Genomic DNA, 23,903 nt, shown 5'->3' on the forward strand with positions numbered 1-23,903 from the left:
GTTTAGCAAGGAAATCACTCTCTTTGTCTGAATAAGGGTGACCGTGGACTAGAAGGCAGCGTTGTCTTGTGGTTAGAACTGAGGGGCAGAGGCAGTGTGGCCTGGTAGATAGAACTGAGGCATTGGGGGGCAGTGTGGTCTGATTTTTAAAGCTGAGGCACTGGGGTGCAGTGTGGCTGAGTGGTTAGAGCTGAGGACTAAAGAGGCAATGTCGCCCAGAAGCTAGAGCAGAGGACTCAGAGCTAAAGAAGACTAAACATTTTGTTGCCAGTTAAAATCGAAATCTGGGAAATGCCTTGCAAAGCTGTTTTCTTAGTGAAGACCTGAGCCTTGTTGTACATTTCCTGCCTGGCATGAGCTCCTGTTTGAGTTTGGTTTGGGTTTCCTTGAATCATGCCTGAGAGCTTCTGTCCTGCCCTACTACCAAAAACCTTGACATGCTAACTGGGAGGCTCTGTGTCACACAGAGTTCAGCAAGGGGATGCCTGGCAGCAGTACCCTCTCCAGGTGATTTTTTTTCGGGAGAGGGTGAGAGATCACAGCAGCTACCGTCACTCAACAAACAAACACTTACTGGACGAGAAAGGTTTGTTACTGACGTCTTTTCATTTCTCAGAAATCTGATGCTGGCTGCATTTCTAACAGCTGAAGTTCTGAGAATACGTCCGAATTGTTCCTCAGCTGGAACAATTCAGCCATACTGTAACCTAGTTTCAGATTAACAACGAAAGTAGGCCTCAGTACTTTGAGGTCCCTCAGCTTTAAACATTTCCCTCCTGCATGGAAACGGTGTGAAACCCTCTATATTACCAAATAAACAACTTTGAATGTTATGTAAAACATTTAGTAAATTGGGCAGGGAGTAAAATTAACAACTAGGATATATTCTCGAAATGAAATAAGTAAATAAACACGCCCTCACTCTCTCCTTATTAAACCAGGTAAATGCTCTCTGACTGGTTACCTGTCTAGCAATGTTGACAGGGCGCTCGCCTTGCTGACCAATCACACGGCGCTTTTCCTCGCTGCATATCACGCCCAAGTCTTCTGTGTGTTGGCAGTCGCTGATCCCCCAGTCATTGGCGCTGCACTCTGCCAGTGACTTCTCAGTGCCCTTGCAGCGTACATTATCCAGCCAGATTGGACCTGGGTGCGGCACACGCAGGAAACAACAACCGCATTATTATTTGAGGATGAGTACCCACACTGCACTGCACATTATTCACAACCAAAACCAGTCTTCCAGGCCATTCTCCTACATGTTGCGGAGAACCAGGTTCTTTCCTATACACTCCCTTATACATATGGTCAATCTCTCAAGCTTATCAATTACACATTAAGGACAATGATTTAATCTGTTCAATTCAATGAAAATTAACTGTTTTGAAAAAGGAATTATTTAAAAATGTAAACTGGGTAACACTTCAAAATAATGGCTGAAAATGTATACGAATTTCAACTGAGTTTCATCGAATGTTTTGGGGTTATTTTGTAATTAATTTTCTAGTCCGGAAAACACTTTTTAAATAATGGCCACCACTTTATAATGAATTCAAGTGGAACACCACAGGAATAGCCGTGAAGGCAGTGGAATTTGCGTCGTTAATTTAAGTGCGAAGTGCTCAATACTAAGACTTTTCTAGCATACACCACTGCCTCAGACTAAATTCAAGCAGGAGACAGTGTGTTTTCATTTCTTACTGGACCAGTTTAGAACACAATGAAAATATGTGAATGGTGCAGAACAGAAATAGAGAGAGGAAAGAAACAAAACAGAATTTGAACAAGGGTCTTTGGTCACCAAAGTCTTGAGACCTTTTACTGTTCAAGTGCCAATATCTTTGAATTCCCTAAATGCTGAAACCAGCTGCCACCCCTGGTTTTCCAGCTTGGAATGGTATAAGTATGGGAAAAGCATGGGAAAACTGCATAAATATCATGCAAGAATATAGTGGTAAACTTTTATAAGGGAAATCACTTAAGCTATAAATGTACAATACTTGTACATAAATTAAAGTTTTCCTTCCTCTCCACTTTTAAAATACATTATAAAAGAAAGAAAATATTAGGTAAACACTAGTGAAGTGAAAAAGTACAAGACTGAATGACTGTGCCCTATTCAGCTTTAGAGTTTAAGTTCAATAAACTGCATTTAATCGACTCTTAATTACTCGTCAGTGAATAGGGCCCACTATGTTAAAACTAAAATTGCTTTGGTTGATTTTAGTGTCAGTGGTTCGAAATGTATTTTTCTTCTTGAAACTGAAAGCCGGCAATATTTCACCATATGTGTTATATAGTACCGTTATGTTGCCTTATTTGGTTCAACAGAAACAGTTTCTTTTTCAGAAACTCTGTCAATATACAGCACTTGAACAAATCAGTAGAGTAGAGGGTGACACTGAATCTATAAACTGAAATGACCCGGCACCAAGGATGGAAATATGACTCCCACTGCATGGCAGCCTGATCCATTCCTGGTTTTGCTGTTTAATAAGACACCTGAGCTTGGTACATATACACTGTGGCTAATCAAGCTCGTAAGGGAACCTGGAATGGGTGAAATTGCTATGCAATAGGAGTCTTATTTCCATCCCTGCCTGACACTGACTCCACTCCTCACTTTAGTGTTAATAATAACCTTTATGTATTGATTTTTGTAGAAAATTTCAAATGACCAGATCACAGAATGCTTGCTTTAGCTGATCTCCTCAACTGCATTGAGTCTCTACTGTTCCAACTACCACCAAGAATACACCCCCAATAGAAACTCTTCAACTGAATCCCTCAATCAAGAAACTTCAGTAATACGTGTGCTTTACAAAAGTCTGTAAAACTGAAGGGGGTGCTTCTGATGTTAGTTAAACAGACGTTTTACTAAATCATCTTCACCAAAAACTGCATGCATTCCATTCGTCTACTTGAGTTATAAATAAAGTGCCTTCATCTGGAACAGCCACCGCCACTCACCTTTGCCAACCCCGTACCTGGCGCTGTGAGCCCAGGTTTGTGCGTTCTCGAAGCCGAGCTCCCTGCAAGCTACGTTCGCAAGGTTGATATCCACCTCGTCATCACAGACGGTGCCCCAGGTTCGGTTGTAATAGACCTCCAGCCGGCCCTCGTTGGGCTTGCTGGTCTCCCCGGTCAGCCGCAGCTTGATGAGGGGTACGCCACGGTTTCGAGGCTGTCCTTCAGCGGGGGAGGTCAGGGCAGACAGAAGTAGTAGGGGGGTCACAGACACGAGGAACCCCAACATCTCGATAAAGGGGCCTGACAGAATCCTGCAAGAGAACATAGAAAACGTGTGCAACAGTGCAGAAATGTATTGGGGGAGCTCCATTATGTATCAAGGATTTAAACATCTCTGTAGTGAGTGTATGTCAAATTGTGAGGTGAAACTTCTAGACATGTAAGTGAAGTACACTTTTCTGTATTATAAAATTAGAATATTTTACAGTGCAGCTCAGTTTCAGTCTGCCCTTCAGAATGAGGCTTCGCAATTCATTGCGTTTTCACTGCTTTGACATAAGGGTATGCTGATGATGGGTGAAGTGAAAATATGAAAATTAAGATTTCTATTAGGTAGTACCTCCAAAGAGATCCACATGCCAACTTTCCTCTAAAGAATATAAACTTTATAGGATGAGAAATGTTGAAAAATTATAAATCACCCACAGTGCATGCAAAGTAATCTGCAAAGCTTATGATACACATTAGTACAAGAAGAAAGCTTTGTTTTAGTGCCACAATAGAGAGGGCTCTCTGTCTGTGAGAAGCTCACTGGGAAAGGGATTGCTCCTAGAGGCTAAACACTGACACCCTCTGGTGAAGAGAGGAGACTGCAACTCAAATTGAAGCAGGGCTCTTGTGTTGAAACGCCTCAAAGTATGGCAAGCACTTTTAACATTTAATCCTCGATTTCGGAGGTCAGCATTTCTATTAAAATGTTTGATACAAAAAATGGAGGATTACATGTTAAAACTGTTTGCCATGCTAAAGAACAAGAATACAAAAGCCAACAGAAGAGTTATAACAATAACCGAGTACATTACATATTCTCTGAGCTGTGGCACACTAACAGTAGATCTGTTTCTATCCCTCTCTCTCTCTCTCTCTGCACCCTTCATTTCATTTCAATTACAAAACTATTGCATAGAAGGTAAAATGAGTATAAAACATCAAATCCCAGTGTAAAAGATATTTCTATTTACATAGTATTCATATCACCCAAATCCTTTACATACATGTAAATCAAACACATTTTTTTACATTCTGAGACATACCAACACAACCATATGTATGGACTCATGGATTGTATGGGATTGTAAAAATATATAAATAATCTATTAAGAATATACAATGATCCTACTATGAAAGCAACACAAGAAAAACAATAACAAAAATGTTGAAAAATGTAAAATGATCATTTAGTTGAAAATAGCCAACAATAATAAAAAAAAAACTCAGTTTTGAAACAGCAAAAATAAAAAAAGCCCCAAAAAATCTTAAATATTAAGATTATAACACAAATCTTCAAAGCTCTGAATATGAAGCCCCCTAGCATGCCAGTGAACGAGTACTCACGTGAGATCAGTATTGCAGAGAGCAGCCTCACTGTGTGTGAGAGAAGAGTTTGGATTGAGGGAGGGAGCTAACCCTTCTGCTCTCCATCCCCTTTTCTGCCTCCCTCTTTCTCTCCCTCCCTTCCTCCTTCCCTCCTTCTTTCCTGATGGACTCCAGTTTGACTTTAAAGCTTCTCAGAAAACCTTTAATCTTATCTTTTCCCCCTTTACTATATCTTCCCATTTTCTACCCCTCCCTCTCCCCCTCAGTTCTCTTTTTATGATTTATGTTTTGGTTCAGTATCATTAAAATGTGTATGTATTACAATATGTATGTACTACCTCTAGGCTTGTATCCCCCTCCTATTCTTTTCTTCGCTCTCTCTTTATTCTGAGCTCTGCCTCTTCCCAGCTTCTGTGTCTGTCTGTCTTGTAACATTGAGCTTTTTGAACAAATCCTTCCTCTTGTCTGTTTAGGCTCAGCCTCAGTAGCGACACCCTAGCTTTGTCCACAGCTATTGTGTCTCACCTAGGAGAATTTCCACCTATAGATGGTGCAGCTGGGAACAAAGCAGTTCTCCAGCTTCTTACCAGGGGGAGCTATTTAAACATGCTCCAGCACTCAGTAACCAATACCTTTGGAAATTGTTTTCTGTTCTGGGAGGACGGTATTGAAAGCTGTTGAATCAATGACCCTGGAAACGGAAGCGCTATTTATCCACAGAATGTGTACAACACATGCAGTGGCAATGCCAGCTTCCCCATAATGCCTTGCAAATAGTCCAGCCATCCAATCCTTGGACATCGGGCCCTATTCATAAGATTTTGAAGAAAGTCTGTTTTGACTGATTGAATACAGTTCTGTATCGATTAAACTGTTTTAGAGTGTTGTTAAACAAGCCAACGGCCATCAAAAGCATCAATTCCTAACATTTATTCCAATAAACGAAATGTAAAAATATATTCTTTATATAACTAATACAAATGTATTCCTTATATAACTAATGATTGCAACCAATTGTGACCAACATGTTCCAGAATGACTGATTTCTCCTAAGGGGGTCCAGTTTATTAATATCTTGTTCATTTTTGTATTTAAGTTCATTGAAGGCATCGGGGGCTGATTGTAAATGAGAATATTTTATGTGATTCATTTGGTCGATGTGGAACAATTATTTCTTGTAAATAATTCTTACTGTCAAACCACTCAATTAATAATAGAACAGAGAGGTAATTGTGCCTGTAACTATGTGACACATGCTGTAGGAGGTACCAAATAATTGTCGAAGTTCTGGGAAAAATACACCTAAACTTTTTTTTTTTTTAATATTTTTTTTTCTAAAATGTGCAACCAGCAATTTTCTGAAAAGGCTCAGTTAGCAGACTCTAATCACGCACACAATCTGATTCGAGTCTCCCTGGATACCCAGAAAACACCAAAAACATCGCCCTGTGACATCACAGCAGCAAAGCACACATTATACCATAGGTATTTTTAGCAGTGTTCACTTTTTCTACAGCATCATGAAAGCCAAGCAGAAACAGATCCGGATGGAGTGTTTTCATCAGTGCTCATTATTAAGGTGCAGGGGGACAATGCTGGAGAGCTGAGAATGGAGTGTTTAGTGTTCAGTATTAAGGTGCAGGAAGGCAGTACTGGAGAGCTGAGCATGGAGTGTTTAGTGTTCATTATTAAGGTGCAGGACGGCAGTGCTGGTGAGCTGAGAATGGAGTGTTTAGTGCTCATTATTAAGGTGCAGGAAGGCAGTGCTGGAGAGCCGAGAATGGAGTGTTTAGTGCTCATTATTAAGGTGCAGGAAGGCAGTGCTGGCTGATTTGAAGGAAAGTCCCTTTAAGATCTGCTATTGTTGCTCAGTGGTTACTCCACCTCTCTCTCTCTAATTACACAGTGCAGTACTGGCTCCTCCATCACCCACAATTTGTGGCTGCATGTAATAAATAGGTAGTTTCCAATGATAAACAGCAGCCTTTTCAAATTATAGCACCTCCTTAACTTGAAAAAAAAAAGAAGCATTTTATGACTTATATCCAGCTGCAGCTTTCTCTCTTTCACAAGTTAGAGAACAGGGAAGAACTAACAATTTGTCAAATGACAGCGTGTTCGTATCATCCTCGATTCAGTTTGTAGAGTGGCTAGTATCCCTCTCTTCAGGATCCAAAGATGAAAGGTCAGTATGATAATGGATATTTAAAGGGAACCTGTGATTTGGAACTTGGACCCCTAAAACAGATACAATAATTAAACTAATTAACTTCTTCAGCAGTCAGGTAAGTGAAGGTACAGATAATTAAGGTAATTTAGGTCAAGGCAGGTACTTAAAAGTTATTTAGAGGCATTTCAAACCCAGTAGAGACTTTTTTAAACTTGGTTTTAAAACCATACATCTAATAAGAGATGTGGTGTACAATTGTATTTCACCAAAGATTCCAGTGGCGGTAAATAGTGGTTAAACTACCACTCAGAAACTGAACCAGTTACAATGGACAGCATCACTGCAAATACATGTTATCACAAGTTATCTCTTCTTGTAAAGGCTGAACTGCACAGAGCACAATTCAGTCAGTGCAAAAACCTAAAATGTAACTGAATCAACAGTGGGATAAGTTAAGTACTTGTAGTGATCGCTTTAATTGAATCAACAGTGGGATAAGTTAAGTACTTGTAGTAATCGCTTCAATTTGGGTGACAAAATGAAGTTAAAATATAAAAGACAATGGTAATTTATATAAAATGATAAACCTGTAATCTATGAAATACCACATTATATATAGACACACACATCTTATATACTTACACACACCAGGGACGCCCATTCCAGGTTTTATTACATTTTATTTATTTATTTATTTATTTTAAATTTTGAATCTCCAATTGTTTTAAATTTTCTCCCAATTGGGAATGCCCAATTATTTTTCTCCTTCACCGCGGCGATTCCCCACACAGTTCAGGGACCCGAGGTTCAGTGGGCGTCCTCCGATCCCACGAGCTAAATCTGAGTCTTTTTTACACCCAGGAACTCGAGAGCGGATGTCCGCAGGATACCGGCTTCTGGAGGACAAAGTCCAGCCCAGCAAATCTCTGCGCCTGACCTGTAGGGGTCGCCGCAGAGCGGTGAGGAGAAACAGTAAGCCGGATCCCCCCCCCCAGAGTCCCCAGTGAAGACCAGCTGCCTTGCACAACCAGGGTTCAGACTTGCGATCTCTGGGTGTATGACTCACCCTGCATGCCGCGTGGCAATGCTTTTACCAGGTGAGCCATTCGGGGACCCCCAGGTTTTATTACGAGTTTGATTAGCAACAGTGTAACTGTACCAAGCTCAGGTATGCCTTATTAAACTCGTAGTAAAACTGAGAACGCATCAAACTGCTTTGCAATGGGAGTCATTTCCATCCCTGTATACTACTGTCTATTCCTGGCAACAAGCAGACCACAAAATAAACCTAACCACAGTATAACATCCCTCCCCAAACCCTACTGTTATTCCTAGACTTAAAAAAAATCCTTCAGCCTAGTAGAAGCCTAACAGGAACAGCATGTTTGTGATTCCTTGGGTTTTTTGTTCAATACGGTCTTTATTATTGTTCTCCAGTACACAGCAGAGTGGCACACTGACCATCACCACTGACCCTTTAAAAACAAACAGTCACAAGCAGATGAAACAAAAAGCTTAAAATACATTGTATGCACTATTTACATTTTGGCAGCAGTGCAGTCAGACACATTAACTAACACTTAGGGGAAACAAAATGTTAAAAACACTCTCAAAATGTACCTATTTGAGCCGATGCAGCCGCCCTCTTTACAGTGTTTGAAGAGTGCTTCTCTTCTCATTTACCACAACAAACCGCTTAGAAATATCAGCTTCGGCATAAAAAAATAACATAAAACAGTGTTTTCCCAGAAACCTTCATGATAGTAAACCTCTGGGTGGGGGTTTGAGAAATATCACTGTAATCTGTTCTTCAGTAACACTCTGGGTAACATACCAGTCAACCCACAAAGACAGCTTTTTGCTTTAATGCAGCTGCCAGCATCTGGTACTTAGAAAGAAAGAAAAAATATATATATATATATATTTTTTACTATAAAAAAAATAATAATTACAGCTCTGTCTATAGGGTGATTCAAAAATCATTTGATCACTTTACAGCTGGAAAACTGGTGGCACAGTTGTCCCCTTTTTGATATGTGCCCAAACATACCATCCCCTTCCCACAGTCTCCTGTTGCTACCTGCAGTGTACCATTGCTTACTTTCCCACCTCTCTGTAAACTTTTGAACCACTGTACATGTGGGAGGTAATGGGACAGTTCTGATTGCACTGTTGCTGGTCCCATTCGATTGATCTGTTAGCCCCCTAATACAAGCCCACAGCAGTATGGGATGGGCAACTGGGGCTTCAAGCACGAAAATAAATACATAAATAAAAGGAAAAAAAAATCAACAGGCATGTGCAAAAAAAGAAATACTGTAGCTAAAAATCACTTTCCCTTTAAAGGATTATTTTGATTTTTTCAAATGGGATTTTAACTGTGTCTTTACTTCCAAAGACTGGGGAAAGTTGAATCTGATTTCTTTGCATATCTCGAAGGAGCAAGCACAAAGTAAAGGAAGTGAGCTAGCTAAGCTAGCAAGCACAAAGTAAAGTAAGTGAGCTAGCTAAGCTAGACAGCATGTTCAGTGTCAGATCACCCCCACAGCCCTTAAAAGAATACACCAGGAATTCAAAAGTGAAACTGCAAAATAAACAGCCCCACAATGAAAACAACTTTAGTTACGCATCCTCAGAAAAGCTCTGGTTGCAAAAACGTTTGTGTAATATCTCATAAACAGTAAGAAAACAACAAACACATAGCCTAACGGTAAATGTGCAGTGGTCAACAATCAGTTTTAGGATTAATACAGGCCATTAACAAACACACCATGTGCAGAAAAAAAGCTATGATTCACATACTGATAAAAGCGTGCCAAATAAATCTAGTGATAAAGTTATCAAACTTGAAGTGCGGTCTACTACACAACCGCTAGTAAAGGTATTTCTATTACTCTGCAAATGTTGCTGTACCTTTAAGGGGAGGGGCGGTCAGTGGACTCGGTCTTTTGGTCTTTAGACTTTCCATCCACATGGTGGTGCAATACTTTGAGCTCTCTGCTGTATCAGAACTGCGACGGGGTGGGGGTAATTATAGGACTGATCCTGACACCTGGTGGCCTGAATCAATTAAGTAACAAGGTTCTGAAGTAAGTTTTCATACCAGTTACAGTAACTTAAATAAGAACATTTTCAACAGCATCATAATAAAAGTCTACAAAGGGAAACTTAATTGAACCCACTATTTCCCATTTAAAAGTGCTCTTGCATAGATTATATTGGGGAAACCACGGCTACAAAAAATGCCATACCGAAATAAACACAAAGTCATTTTTGTAACTTCTGCTTTTTTCTATGAATTACTGCAGTGCCAAGTTTATAGATAGTGTGGAAGGGACAGGGCTCCATAGCTGGGATCTAGAAATCCACACCCAGGCCCAGTCTATAGACAGTAGTATTACACAATACCCCTGAAAGAGCTTTCACAGATTCTGATTTGAACTGCTGGTAATTAGCACCTCTGTCCTCACAAACAGGGTTCTGCATTCTGCTTCTAGAACCAACACCAAACAGCGGCACAGGAGTGCAAGAACAAAAAAATCATTTTCATTTTTTTAAAGCTTTTGCTACACAGGTTTTGCATCTTTTTTTTGCAAAACGCTACTTTTAGGGGAAAGGGGTTGGGGTATTGTGGAATAGCGCTATTGAAACAGCAGCATTAAGCTTTCTGTTTACAAAGTGGAAGCGATGGGGCCATGCACACCATCTCTAGCGTTGATGAGGAAGAGTGCAAGGGTTAAAGTTCATCTTTATAAAGTAAAAAGACTATTAAATAGAACGCCAAAACACACACACTCATACAGACAGACAGACAGACAGACAGACAGACAGACAGACAGACAGACAGATAGATAGATAGATAAAGGAAGGCACTTGTTCTGTGGATTCCACATGAAGTCTAAGCACTTTTTTTTTTTAATGAAAGTGCAATACTATTGCTCTGGTAGTCTAGTTTTGTTTCATTACCTTCATAGCCCATGATCTCCCAACCATGAACACTAACCCAACTCAAGTGTGTGTCTATGGGCTTGTCTTGTGCATCTCTAAAACAGACATCCTCAAAAGATTTATTTGGGATTAAAACACTCTGAGAGTGAGCTTTCAAGACCACACTTTGCAATTTAAATATTGTACTGTGCGACTGAGATCTTGATAACAGGAAGTCTTTCTAAAATCATTTAGACACATTATTATTATTATGGAAGAATGGGCTGGCGAGTGTGCTGTTGGGTGAATAACTGAGAATTGTGATTTAGGGGTAGGATTTAGGGGTACTCTCCCCTAAACACTATTCCAAACATCAGTGTCCACCTACCAGACAAACTTTAATTATCACACTTTTACCCTGCTCCCACCCTGCCTCCCGCCCGCCCTGTGGCAGTGTGCACAGCACACATTCTCAGGTCTGCCAAGGTTTCTTGTCCCTCCCGCGGTGATCAGGAATGTGTTTGAAGCGGCACTTGTCTCCAAAATGGCAGCCGGTGGTTCTCCAGAAGTAACATTCATTTCTGTGAACGGGGCCTTTGCGCCTGGGCCTAAACAGAGAAATAAATAAATAAATAAATAAATCAGACTACCCCCAAGAAAGCAATATGACAGATACAACTAATAATGCAGAATACCTTGGTTCTAGATCCCCTTATTTAAAAACTGGACAACAATTTAATCAAAGTAGGTTAGTACAGGCTTTTAGAGATCAATAGCTCTTTTGGAAAAGTGCGTAGATTTTTCAAAGTGCAGACCTCTCTTTTAAATATTTACACTCTCAGCCAATGGGCTTGATAGTAAACACAGTTGGCGATTCCCCCAGTGGTTAGGGAGTGTAAGTGCAGGCACAGGGCCCTGGATGGAGTAATGGTCTGAAGCACTGCATGCTGGCTAGGTTACCCGGTGGTGGAAGTGGCTGCTGGCTGGGGTTTGGCAGGCTGTGCAGGCGCAGGTACCGGAAAGACTGCTGGCCTCTGTGGTGAAGCGGGGTCTCGCTGGGGTCGTCTGTCTGGGTAGCGGATCACCAGCCTGGTGCTCTCAATCTCCTTGCCCTGGAACAGCAGAAACACCATGACAATTCCATTTCGTTTAAGAGGAACTTTGTTGTACATGACTTGCTTCACTTTAACTGAGTGTTTGGTCCAAGGACTGACCTGCAGCTTCTCCATCGCAGTGGCCGCTGCTGTTGCACTTATGAAATTCACAAAGGCACAGAATCTTTCGTGGAGAACACGAATACTGTCGATCTCTCCATAACTGCAGAGAGGGAGGAACAGGTATCAGGGGAGCGTGCTGTAAAGGTGCCCTTGATGGCAATTAAGAAACACCACACAAATGAGACAGTTCTACAGAAGGATAAAGGTTAGCTGTAAAACAGAAGAAATAAAAACTGCATGGAGCGCTCCCTACCTTTTGAACAGGTCTCGCAGCTGTTTCTCCTTTACATCAACCGTCACGTTCCCCACCCAGAGAGAGGCACAAGGGTTTCTGGGAGAAAACACAGACAGGAGTCAGATTCCTCCCAGTCTTTTACCTACTCCAGAAATCAACTCACTTAACTGAACAGACATCATTGTTAAAGACAAAGGATAAAGCATCAAGTGAGGAGTGTTGTCACCCAAAGTGCCCACAAGAAAAAAACACCCCATATTTAGATTTAGTATTAGTATCACATAATTTGTGTTAGTGGATTGTTTTTATATAAAATAAAATAAAATAAAAATTTACTGATTGCTCAAGATTCAATGCTAAATATGAAAACAGCTCTTACCCAGATTGGTCCAGCAAAGAGTCTAGGTCAGCCGCCACTTCAGACAAAGAAAAAAAAGGTGTAAGAGAATTGTGCCATGTTCATACAGCAGACAGAATGTGCAGTAGTGTGAGGCAGGAGTGCTCTCTGAGAATGTTTACTCAATGCCCAAGTCCATAGAAAAAAAACATTGTTCCTCATACTTTTACTGCAATCAAATGTTCTTTGTGCAGCCATAGCAATTAATGTGAATACAATAACCTTTCAAGAATCAGTACAAAAGCAGGCATGGAAATTAAGACTCCCACTGCATGGCTGTTTGATCCACTCCCGATTTCACTATGAGTTTAAGATGAGACACCTCAGCTTGTTGCCTATACACTGTGGCTAATCAAGCTTGTATTACAATCTGGAACTGCTAAGCAATAGGAGTCTTATCTCAATCTCTGCAAAAGTTATGGGATGTACTTTAATAAGCACAGCATATCCCTCCTTCCCCCAGAAATAAAAACAAATCACCCACATCTTTAGAAATATAAAGATTGTAAACAGTGGTCTCCCAATCAGCAATTAAAAACAAAATAGGGTAAATACTGTGATATCATGGAGCGCATCAGGAGGAAGCAGCCTAGCAGTATTGTATAAATAAGGAAACCAGCAAAATACAAATACAACTAGTCAGTACAAAATAACTCAGTTTCTGCGGTTAATGAAGGCCTCCACAGAAGGCATTGATCATGGAGGATTTTAATTAGCCAGATACCGACAGGGAGAACAGCATTGTAGAGTTTGTGCAGGACTGCTTTCTCTTGCAGTGTCTTCAGACAACCGTGTCAGTATTGATTTTTCAATAAGCATTCAAGAAAAGAAAATAAGAAAAATAGTCATTTAAGTAGAGGTGTCACGACAGGTTATACATATTAGGGGGTGCAGACTCTCTTTAGCTCTTTAAAAGAGACCAATTTATCTTACCAGCCTACTCAAGAGCCTTCCAATAAAGGAAATGTCAGGATAATGGCACATATCCTCAATGAGGGTTAAAAAGCAGAAACTCATACAATTGTTTATAAAAAAGTGAAACAAACCCAGAGGCTTTATTTTAGCGCCAACCTCTGGCTCCCCCTATGGCAATGGAGAGTAGTGCTTACCTTTGGCAGCTTCAGGAGAGGCCAGGACTCCCTGCACTGTGGTGAACCTGTCTAACAAGAGAATGCTCTGCTGTAGATTAAACCCCAGCTCCTGTTGGAAAAAACGAGAAATTTACTTTTCATACACAAACAGTACTTCATACAACATATAACTGACATCCTTTTTAACTAGCAAGTTTAATCTGATGAGTGTAGTATGCATCACTGCAATCTCATTTTCAGTTCTATATAGGAGTGAACTCAGCAGAAGTTAAAACTGAGACCTCATCCATCATTCCTGTTTTAAATACAATACAATATTGATTTTTGTGTTGTTACATACCATTTTTTTTCTTCAAATAAATCAATAAGGTCATTAAAAACTGTAAAATCAAATAGTCATTTCAAATGGTTTCGAAAGTAAAATCATTAAAAAGATAACTAACTAGATGAAGACGTACCATGAGATGAAGGACTCTGCAGTTGAAGATCTCATTCACAGCATCCTCACAGTTCTGGTCCAGCTTCAGCACCACACTCAAGGCTTTCACTGCCTCGCTGTACCTCTAAAACACCACACACAAACAGGTCAGCACTATCCTCGGCTCTCTATCAATCATCATTTTGACTGCTCCAGTGACAAAACCAGAATCCTGTTCAAAAGCCTTTGCAGACAGACACTGGGGAGGATCTGCTCAGAAGCTAAGCATTGATTGTTTTTTTGTTTTTTTTTTACAACCGACTATAAGACAAACGGACCTTCATCCCCATTAATGCTCTCCCTTTCCGGAAATAGCCCTTTGGCCAATCAGCAGCGAGCTGGATTGATGTTTCAGCATCAGCGAGTGCAGAGTTGTACTGCTCCACACATTCATAACAGTACGAGCGATTCCCGAAAAACCTGTCCAGAGAGAGAGAGAGAGAGAGAGAGAGAGAGAGAGAGAGAGAGAGAGAGAGAGAGAGAGAGAGAGAGAGAGAGAGAGAGAGAGAGAGAGAGAGAGAGAGAGAGAGAGAGCATTGCAAGAATGATTAAATACTATACTGTTACTCAAACAGTGGTTGTCATGCTTTACAGGATCAAATACAGCAGCAGAAGCACCAGCAGCATCATACCTGTAATCCTTTGGATCATATTTGATTGCTTCTGTAAACATAGCGACTGCCTGAGAATACTGCCCTTGCTCCACCAACTTGATCCCTTTTTCTGGGACAGAAAAGAAAAATAATTCACGGACACCATCCAATAATAATGTAGGATCCCTCCTTGGCCCACTCTGTCGTTCTCTTTTAATTTAAAGGCATTTTGAAAATATTTGGCAGCCCAGAAAGACCATTTTAGTAAGAGATTAGGTGGTCATGGCAGAGGGATTTCAAAGAAATCTTGAATCCTGAAAGCAGGTGCAACTTTTAAAAGGCTAGTCTGTATTAGGCAAACCCATGGTCATGGCAGAATAAGACTTTTAGATGGTAAACCGCTAGAGACAAAGACATATGATTACTAAAAAGGGCCAGGAGACACAGGAGAGTTGTATTACAACACAGGAATAATAAATATAGCAAAAGGTGCTTGAACTTGCGTGCAGCATAAACAACATTTCTTACAAAAATATTATTTTTCTTTTGACAGCATCGCACCAAGAACAAGCTTTTGCAACGGCTAATGGATTACCGGAGGACCCTCTAATCAAAGGGTTTGTTGGTAGAGACTGTTAGACAGAGAGCATGCAGTAGGTACTGTAGGTTACTGTGCCCTATTGTCCCCATACATAATTGAGAACAAAGTACATCAAGCTGACAGTATAATGGCATTTCATTTTAAGCTATGGGACATACACAGAGTTATTTTTGCAAATACCTGAATGCTAAACTTGCAGTCAACTCCACCAGTGTGCAATTAATATTGAAAACATGTCAACTGCATGCTTTTATGAGGTGCAGCATTGAAGAGAGGCCAAACGACGTTTGGCAGTTTGTGTTATTCACTAATAGCTATGAAAAAACATACCCTTAAAGAAATATACATGTTTCCAGAATGCATGCATCTTTCACATATGTCATTTTATGAGATCTGCCAGATATCATTTGTATTTTGTCTGAATTTGTTTGAATGAAAATCAAGACGAGGCATTCAATTATGTCAAGCAAGAGAGTTAATTGAACTTTTGAAAGTGTACACGATGTATAGTACAGACCAACAAAAGAGTCAATGTAACAATGGGTACAGTAAATACAACACTAGATTATTTAAACATCACTACCATGCCACATGACAACAGAGCATCCTGTAAACACTGGGGTGCGATAGTGGCAAACTTCTGCTTTTCTTAGTTAAGCACAGTAGACAGCTATAAAGACAGAAAAGAAACGCTGAATTCCATTACCTGCCAAAGGTGTGCTCCTCTTTGTGCCTGTGTCTGTACCATTCACCTGAAACAGATGCACGTGAGTGTGGATTATTCCTCTAAGACTGCAACTCTCAATTTGTAAAGGGTCTCCACTGCCGGAGTTCTCGTTCGCTTTTCAGATACTGCTCTGAACAATTTTTAGAAACCTGCAATTACTTTAAAATATATTTTTAGAACATGTTACTACACATATTGGCTAAAAAGAAAACAGGTAAAAAGTGCACAGTGAATAGAATGAGATGCTGGAGGTGAACATCACTTGCCCCAGACTAACCTCTCCAGTTTTGGCCTCATTCTCTTTGTTTTCTTTGGACATGCGACTCGCTTTGGTTCGGCTCTTTGGTTTGATGTGACTGGCAGCGTTGGCTACAAAAGCACTGTTTACATCCCACTCTGGTTCCTGGGAGAAAGACGGAACACATACAGGAAGCACGGTTTCAACCTGAATTAAACTGAAGCAATATATTATATATAAATGACTCATATAACAGAACTATTAACACATTATTGAATTCTCTATACAGGTATTACAGATCACAACAATATACTACAAAACTAAATTCATGAAAAAAAGTTCTAGAACTATAAAACTATAAAATAACATATTTCTATAAACACAACCAGATATGCATGTATGTTCATATGTATAATTCTACAATAGTTATCTCCTATGCAGAACCGTACAACAGGTTCCTGTTTTATAAACCCTATGCTGGGTCTGTGGTAGAAGCACGACCCTCTAGCTTACCTCCTCGGTGGAGCTGTGGTTGGATTTGTGGTTGTTCTTGTTCCCTGTGGCAGCCAGCGGCTGTGTGGCTCTCCCCATGCTGTGCGAGACCAGCTCTCTCACCTCCTCAGCCTCCTCCTCACTCTCGCTCTCCTCCTCATCTTCCTCTTCTTCCTGCAAACACACAAACACACACAGTGCTGTTAGCACAGAGGTATACGGCAGATAGCGCTGTCAGCTTCCCCATACTGCGTCAATGCAACTACCATGCCCCAGAGAGAACACTGTCTCACAGAGAGAGAGGTGGTGGAACTAAGTGGCCCTGCCTCAGCCACTAAACAGACTTTCTATTACTGCCGAGCCTGCCTGACATTCAAATCCGTCCATTGTGGATTCAGCTATTCAACAAGGATTCAGGGCTGAGCTGAGAACAGTGGTCACAGTGGTGAAACTGTCAAATGGACTTTCCTGATCATGCCTGTTTAATCTTTTTTTGTAGTTATGTATTTATTTAGATCTTTACATGCATGTATTTGGGGAGGTATTATTTACCTGCTCATTGTCTTCGCTCTCTTTTACCTTTTCCAGTTTCTTTCTTTCCCTCTGTCGCTGAAAAATAAAACAAAAACAGTGTTTCAACTGTAGTGAGAAGCCTTCCCCAAGCTGAATCAACCAAGCACTCACAGCAGTACAATGAAGACTCCCATCCACTGCTATTAATGGAGCGGGCCACGAGTGAATTCTGAGATAAAACTACTAGAATAGTTCCTCAGTGTTAAGGCTGATGTTAGAAGTGAATGTGTTTGAAGGGAGTGAATTGGTGTAGTACCCCTTCCACACGCTTTGAACTCCATTCCAATGTGGATGACTCAGGACATTCAGTTTCCATTGCTCCTCGCCTCGCTACCAAAGCAAAGCATAAAACGGTACACTAAAAAAAAAAGTTAATGAAAAGCGAACTTCAATCTAAACTAAACTTCAATCCTGGATAACTGATCCAAAAGTCTTGCTTTTAACTTCAACCAGAAAGCCTAATGATGTCTTGAGGCCTCCACTAACAGGGGACCTGGAGCAGGAGAGCTTCTTTGGTTATCATGTCAACTCACCTTTTTTTTGGCCCGTCGTTTTTCTGCTTTTCGTCTGGCTCGCTCCTCCTCACCGAGACTCTCCTCCAGGCTCATCCCTTCATCCTGCGCCACAGAACACAATCCCATTATAATCCAGCCCGGCCACATGCTCTACACTGAGGTTCCAAACTCTCTTAGTGATACGAAACGACTAATAACCAATGGCAGTTTACACATTGTGTAGTTCTCACTCAACCAGTTATACTGTTCCATGCTAAGTTTTGACTTCTGTTTCATCATTAGCTTGACTTCTGTTTCATCATTCCACAAAACCTTTGACCAGAACTCATATCCATCATTCAAATGCCATTTTGCAAACTTTAAGCAATTGTCCTAAGAGTGGCTTTTTCCTTGGCCTGCGACCATTGAGACCTTCACCATGCAATACTTGACCTTGGTTGAAATGGAAACCCCAGTCCCACTTGCAGCCAATTCACTTTGAATATCTTTGGCAGTCAATCTCGGATTGTTATTAACCTTCCTCACAATTCTTCTGCTTGTTCTTGGTGAAAGAACCTCCTTTCTTCCAGACTGAGGGAGCATTGTGACAGTACCATGAGTCTTGTACTTCTTGATAATAGAAACAATAGTTGAAATTGGGATACTGAAATGCTTGTAAAGAATCTTGTATCCTTCTCCAGCATTCTGACAATAAAAAGTATTCTGCCTAAGGTCTTCAGATAGCTCTTTACTTTTCCCCATATTGACTTATTGGTAATGACAGCAATCATCCTATGCCTAACCCTTTTATACTCTCTAAGAATGTTCATCTACAATCCAGCATTTTCTAGAATTAGGTTCTGCATTATCATATTGACATTTCTAGCACCTTGTAGACAATACTATCATAGCATCAAAGGGTATGAATATTTTTTAATTAGCATTTTTTGAGTTTTGCAAAAAATTGTTTTTTCATGATGTGCTTCTGCACTGCACATTGTAGCTTTAAAGTTTAATGTTTTTTTTTTTTTTTTTTAAATGTTTGAAATGTCAAAACAGTGGACATACTGAAACAACTTTGAATTGTATTTCACAAGTCAATAAATATGTTAACTGCCCTTCTTGATTCTTTAGCGTGACTGTGTGCTGTGCTCTACCTTTGAATTAAGCATGCCTAATTGTAAAAGTAATCCATCTACCTAATTAATGTCTGTAATTTCACCCCTGCCTGAGTCAACGCCGGGTACACACACACACACACACACACACACACACACACACACACACACACACACACACACACACACACACATTTCTTATTTACACCATTGCTGAGTTTAATAATATTTATCCATTGGAAGAAAAAATGATTCAATTTATAATCCCATTGATTATTACATCTCTCCATCCTTGCTCACCTGTATTAGTGTCATGCCTCTTGCACTATTGTCCAAAGTTCCTTCCCCATAATCCATCTGCTCCTCCCTGCGCTCAGTGGGGTCATCTGGGAAAAAAGAGATTCACAGTGAGTGAGTGACTGTATCACACAATGTGCGCACGCACACACTGTTCACAGAAAAAACAGAAAGGGAGATGCACATACAAACACTTCTTGAGTGTCGGTACCGTAATTGAAATGTTTTATATCTATATATATATCTATATCTATCTATATATATCTATATATATATATATATATATATATATATATATATATATATATATATATATATATATATATGAGAGACAATCTGTTCCTGTTACTCTTGTGAATTCGATTCATTGAACATGTCACATTTACTTCTAGCTATGCCATTTTCAAATAAGTTCTTTTTCCTGTTTATATACTTTTTCATTCACTCGATTTGAAGTCCACTTGGGAAAGCAGGTTTCCTTTCCACTGTCCATTCCTTTGTCATGATTCTGTAAAGTTTACAAAAAAAACTTCAGTTGCTTTAAAAATATGAATGTGGCTAAACAAATCAAGATTTCACACTTCTCTATTAAATGCAGAGCATGCTGCAGCCACAATTGCCCCCGGATTAATAAAAACCACAGCCAGGGGAGCAGATGTGTTACATTATGTATAGTAAATCACAGACATTTGTTCTCAGCACCATTGAGCATGTTTTGAGACTATCCACATGTGCCATTTTTACATTAAATACAGTCATCTCATAGTTGAAATGTCACCTATGAAGGCATCTTTAAGGTCAGGCGTGTCTACTATAGATAAAGCAGGTGCCACTTCCATCATTGTTTGGATGAAGTCATTAATTGCATTTGAGAGAGGAGAGTCACCATAACTTCAGCAGATCCAAAGCCAGAATTACTACATGGTTTTTGCTCTACCATATACTTAGAAGGGTTTGATTTGTAGTGTGTGTTTCAGTGGCTCGCTTCCTTTTTAGTTTCAGATTTAGTGGTTCAGCAGTTTCATGAGTCAGAAGTCAGTTTTGGTTTATAAAACTGGAACTTGAGCATTGCTATCTCAGAGCAGTGTTTAGGACTACATCAAGACAATGCACACCCTCTCAGAAGCTGTAATCTTGCTGTTTGCTAGTTTTGTATTCCGCAGACTGCTTCGGTTCTATTCTCCTAGTGAGAATAGTTGCATGCCCACGTTATATCCAGTCACACAGCAGCATGCAAACATTTTGTACAGCTCTGTACATGCCTGCCAGTAGAGGTGAACACCAGGGTCAATTACAATTGTAATTGTGTAATTTGTAATTTCAATTATGCATGTATTTGTCATACGATCATAATTATTGTATTTTCAACCACATTTTAAGTTATGTAGTATATATCTGTGTTAGTGCCATTGTTGCTTGGTTATTTAGAATGCACATGTTTATGTGGGTAGCCCTGTAATTGTAATGCATGTTTAGCACAATAGCCCTGTAATTGTAATTCAAGGTTAGCAAACAATTCTTCTGTAATTTTATTTGGTCCCAGGTCTGGGGAACAATTTATTGTCTTACCTTAATACTGTGGCAAGTTTCTTTATCTAATATAGCCATTTGAAAATGTTATTTTTATACAGGATCTTGTTACAATACTATATTTTTTCTAGCCCTTTATCTTGCTTTTGTGTTTCTGAAGTTATCAAAGGTTAACAGGATGATTCAGTGCTTTTGGCCCAGTCCCACTTTTAACACTTCTACAGATGAACTCAAACAGTGGCAATGAAATCCAGCTGGAGAAGTGACTTTAAAAGAGAGAAATATTCATGGATTCTTATCCGAATGTGGAAATGTAAAAAAAAAAAGGTGATTTTCCAAATGTGCCGTCAGGGCTGCCAGATGAGTGGAGTTCAGGTCTGATCAGATTAGCTCTCAAACTTGCCTTCTCTCTCTGAGGAATGATTTTTATTTTTTGTTTATGTTTTACTAAGAACACCGATGACTCATGAAAAAGCATGCTACCATTGTTAAGACCAAGACAGCCCACATAATCCCAAAGCACACCCACAGTCAGAACAAAGCATGTTCTCCTGTTATGCAAAGCCCCAATACTTATTTTCCCCTAAACCTTGTCAACATTATTGCTCTGTGGAACATTTATAATGGTAGAACCTTGACGTTCTGAGAGATTGTACTTTGTGGAAAAATGCTATTAAAGAAATGGTGTTCTTACTGTATCTCTCACTAGAGTGTTCCACATGTAATGTGGAAAAATCACACAACAGTGACCATGTGATCTGAATTAACACATGACTACCAACCAGTTAAAAAAAAAAAAAAAAAAATCACACAATTACCATGTGATCTGAATTAACACATGACTACCAACCAGTTAAAAAAAAAAAAAAAAAAATCACACAATTACCATGTGATCTGAATTAACACGACTACCAACCAGTTAAAAAGTTTTATCAACAACACACTGCAACGCAGCCACACAAGAACTAAAACTACTGCTCCAAAATCGCACCAACTTTGTGAAACAAAGTTAAAAGTTAACAGCTAAAAACTAATATAAATAAAAGTCAGATTTAAACTGTGAAACAAATCTAGAGCAGAAAAGAAGAACTTGAGATTGAGTATCAGTACCTAAACTGACATCATTTCATTTATCCATGTTGAAAATAACCCACAATTTCCCTTGTGATTCTGAACTCACATTACACCTAACTCAGTATTGAGCCTGTATTTGAATAATACAACTACAGCTGGATGTGTCATTTAACAAGCATGCAACGCTAATCACTGTGATTGACAGCTGTTTCTGTTATTTATTTATATTACTACAGTTATAATATGAACTTAAATGTGTGTACTCATATTAGATGATTTGCATTACATACCACAGTATATATTATTTTTTCACTGTGACTGGTTTCAGATCCCTGGACAGGGATATTTTGTAGTTTGGTTACACAGTGATCATTTGGCTAGGTTTGTGAAAGCACAACTGTCTGTAACACCCCTCACACACTGGCAAGCAATAAATAAATAAATAAATAAACTTCAAAATGTCCAGCAAAAGTTAAACCACATGAACACACAGACTGTATGCAACACCTGCCAGGGCTTCAGTAAAAAAGTGATTGACTCCAGTGCTGTGCAAATGAATTATTATTTATACCATGAATCATATATGTAATTATGTTTGTTTTGTCAGTAATAACTGTTACTAATGAATGATCCGGGTAGGTTTGAGCCTGGGGTTCGTGTATTCCAGGTTGGGGCGTGTTCACATCAGTGGTGTAAACAGTAAGGCATGGCGCAACAGGTACACCACTGCCTTTCTTTACACAGCAACCATGTAAACAATGTATCTTTCGCACTATTTACACACAGAACTGGTGTAAATGCACTTGGCCCACATCCACACTTCAAACTACAAAACTATATTAACTTCAACAGCGTTTGAAGACATAGGCAGCATAAACGACTATACGACTATAAAATATATCCCAGGGAATGACCGAACAAGTCCAAACTAACATTCAAAAATCAATACTATCAATATTTTATTGGTGGTAGGCCTTAACAAATATGAAGTAATTATAATATAAATAAATGCTGTCGATGATTTACACGACATTATGTAAAAATACTTTTCCACTTCACACTGCAGTACAGTCTTACTGTACCCAAGCACACACCAATATGAAATAATGCACACAGTACCATACACTGGCATACAGCCCATATAATGTACAGTATTTAGTATGACAGTATAACTGCTTGTTGTGCAGTACTGTATACCGGCATTTCAAATAAAAGAATAAGATTGCAAATAAATTCAAAATTATATTATTTTGTCAGAACACAAATGAGTGACTTTATAGTTCTGACAACGCACGCATATCTACTATACTTTTACGTATGAGATAGTAATACATCAAAATTCCTTCATTTTGATTTACAATAACTACTTAAAAGTGTGGGCTCTTGATTTCACTGTACTGAACTGTGCTGTACAAAGCCCAATCGAGCACAGCGCACCGGCCATAGGACGAGACAGAGCGATAGAATGTAGGAGGAGAGTGAGAGAAAATAAGACGGAGAGAGAGAGAATGAGATAGATACGAGAGCGAGAGGAAAAAAGTCCCAAAACTTGCTTTAAATGCAGAAAAAAGTGCTTTCCCAGACGGGTTCCTCACCGCTAGCGATCCCTAGCAGCCTGCATATGTCCTTGGTGAATCTCATCGGAGCGACCATCCAGCATTATTAACACAAAGTCAGCTAAATAAAAATAAATAATTAAAAAAAAAAAATCGGGACACAAACTATCTAAGGGAATCTCAGCGGTTTCTCCGCTTCCTGAGAGCGTATAGCGTCGGCGTGCTGTTCCCCCTCCCTAGACCACGTCTTAAAGGGCCAACATGCCACATACACCCAGCACCCAATGCCAACTTTCCATGGCAAACCGTTTTAACATGTTGTTTTTGATATCAACAGTTCTGTTTTTGATATCAATAATTGTGTATATAACATGTTTTTCCAACAGTGTAGGACTGGATGTGTATATTTGCGCTCACAGCACACAGGTGTCGTTGTCCATCAAATCAACAGTACGAAGGTCACTCTTGAAATCAGTGTTGCAGTAAGAATACCCCTGTTAAGAAAGGGGAACAAGGCTAAAAGACTCAA

The 23,903-nt window shown here is 39.6% G+C and overlaps 2 protein-coding genes across 5 annotated transcripts in view; both read right to left on the minus strand.

Moving 5' to 3' along the window:
- LOC117417900 (lysyl oxidase homolog 4-like) overlaps nt 1–9,717 on the minus strand; it is a 27,122-nt gene extending 17,405 nt beyond the window's left edge. The window contains exons 1-3 of one of the 2 annotated variants that reach the window (XM_058985104.1): nt 9,650–9,717; nt 2,971–3,281; nt 965–1,146 (exon numbers count right to left, since the gene is read on the minus strand). In XM_058985104.1, coding sequence (XP_058841087.1) covers nt 965–1,146; nt 2,971–3,256 — 468 coding nt within the window. In that variant the 5' untranslated portion in view covers nt 3,257–3,281; nt 9,650–9,717. Of the gene's footprint in view, nt 1–964; nt 1,147–2,970; nt 3,282–4,584; nt 4,785–9,649 lie in introns of those variants that run through there. The other variant, XM_034030289.3, reaches the window with a different exon arrangement.
- Nucleotides 8,137–23,612, minus strand: LOC117417812 (uncharacterized). 3 transcript variants are annotated; one of them, XM_034030144.3, is made up of 17 exons: nt 23,414–23,612; nt 19,648–19,722; nt 19,218–19,303; nt 17,839–17,922; nt 17,285–17,341; nt 16,754–16,906; nt 16,280–16,405; nt 15,982–16,027; nt 14,714–14,804; nt 14,360–14,501; nt 14,062–14,166; nt 13,622–13,712; nt 12,495–12,531; nt 12,134–12,211; nt 11,878–11,980; nt 11,624–11,775; nt 8,137–11,271 (listed from the first exon to the last, which is right to left on the minus strand). In XM_034030144.3, exons 3-17 carry the CDS (start codon nt 19,272–19,274, stop codon nt 11,136–11,138), a joined length of 1,458 nt encoding a protein of 485 aa, XP_033886035.2. In that variant the 5' UTR covers nt 19,275–19,303; nt 19,648–19,722; nt 23,414–23,612; the 3' UTR covers nt 8,137–11,135. The 3 variants fall into 3 exon arrangements, with proteins under 3 accessions (XP_033886035.2, XP_033886034.3, XP_058841088.1); XM_034030143.3 differs by lacking the exon at nt 19,648–19,722 and having other exon boundaries at nt 23,414–23,611; XM_058985105.1 differs by lacking the exon at nt 19,648–19,722 and having other exon boundaries at nt 23,372–23,473.
- Between the last annotated feature and the right edge of the window lie 291 nt (nt 23,613–23,903).

The sequence above is a fragment of the Acipenser ruthenus genome, chromosome 13 (assembly GCF_902713425.1).
Source record: "Acipenser ruthenus chromosome 13, fAciRut3.2 maternal haplotype, whole genome shotgun sequence".
In the NCBI taxonomy this organism is placed as follows: domain Eukaryota; kingdom Metazoa; phylum Chordata; class Actinopteri; order Acipenseriformes; family Acipenseridae; genus Acipenser; species Acipenser ruthenus.

Coding starts and splice junctions, on each gene's coding strand:
- LOC117417812 (XM_034030143.3), bottom strand. CDS start 23,471: ATGGTCGCTCCGATGAGATTCACCAAGGACATATGCAGGCTGCTAGGG. Junction 14,502..14,713: donor TATGATCCAAAGGATTACAG/GTATGATGCTGC, acceptor CTCTCTGGACAG/GTTTTTCGGGAATCGCTCGT. Junction 12,212..12,494: donor TCTTTGCTGGACCAATCTGG/GTAAGAGCTGTT, acceptor GTTTTCTCCCAG/AAACCCTTGTGCCTCTCTCT.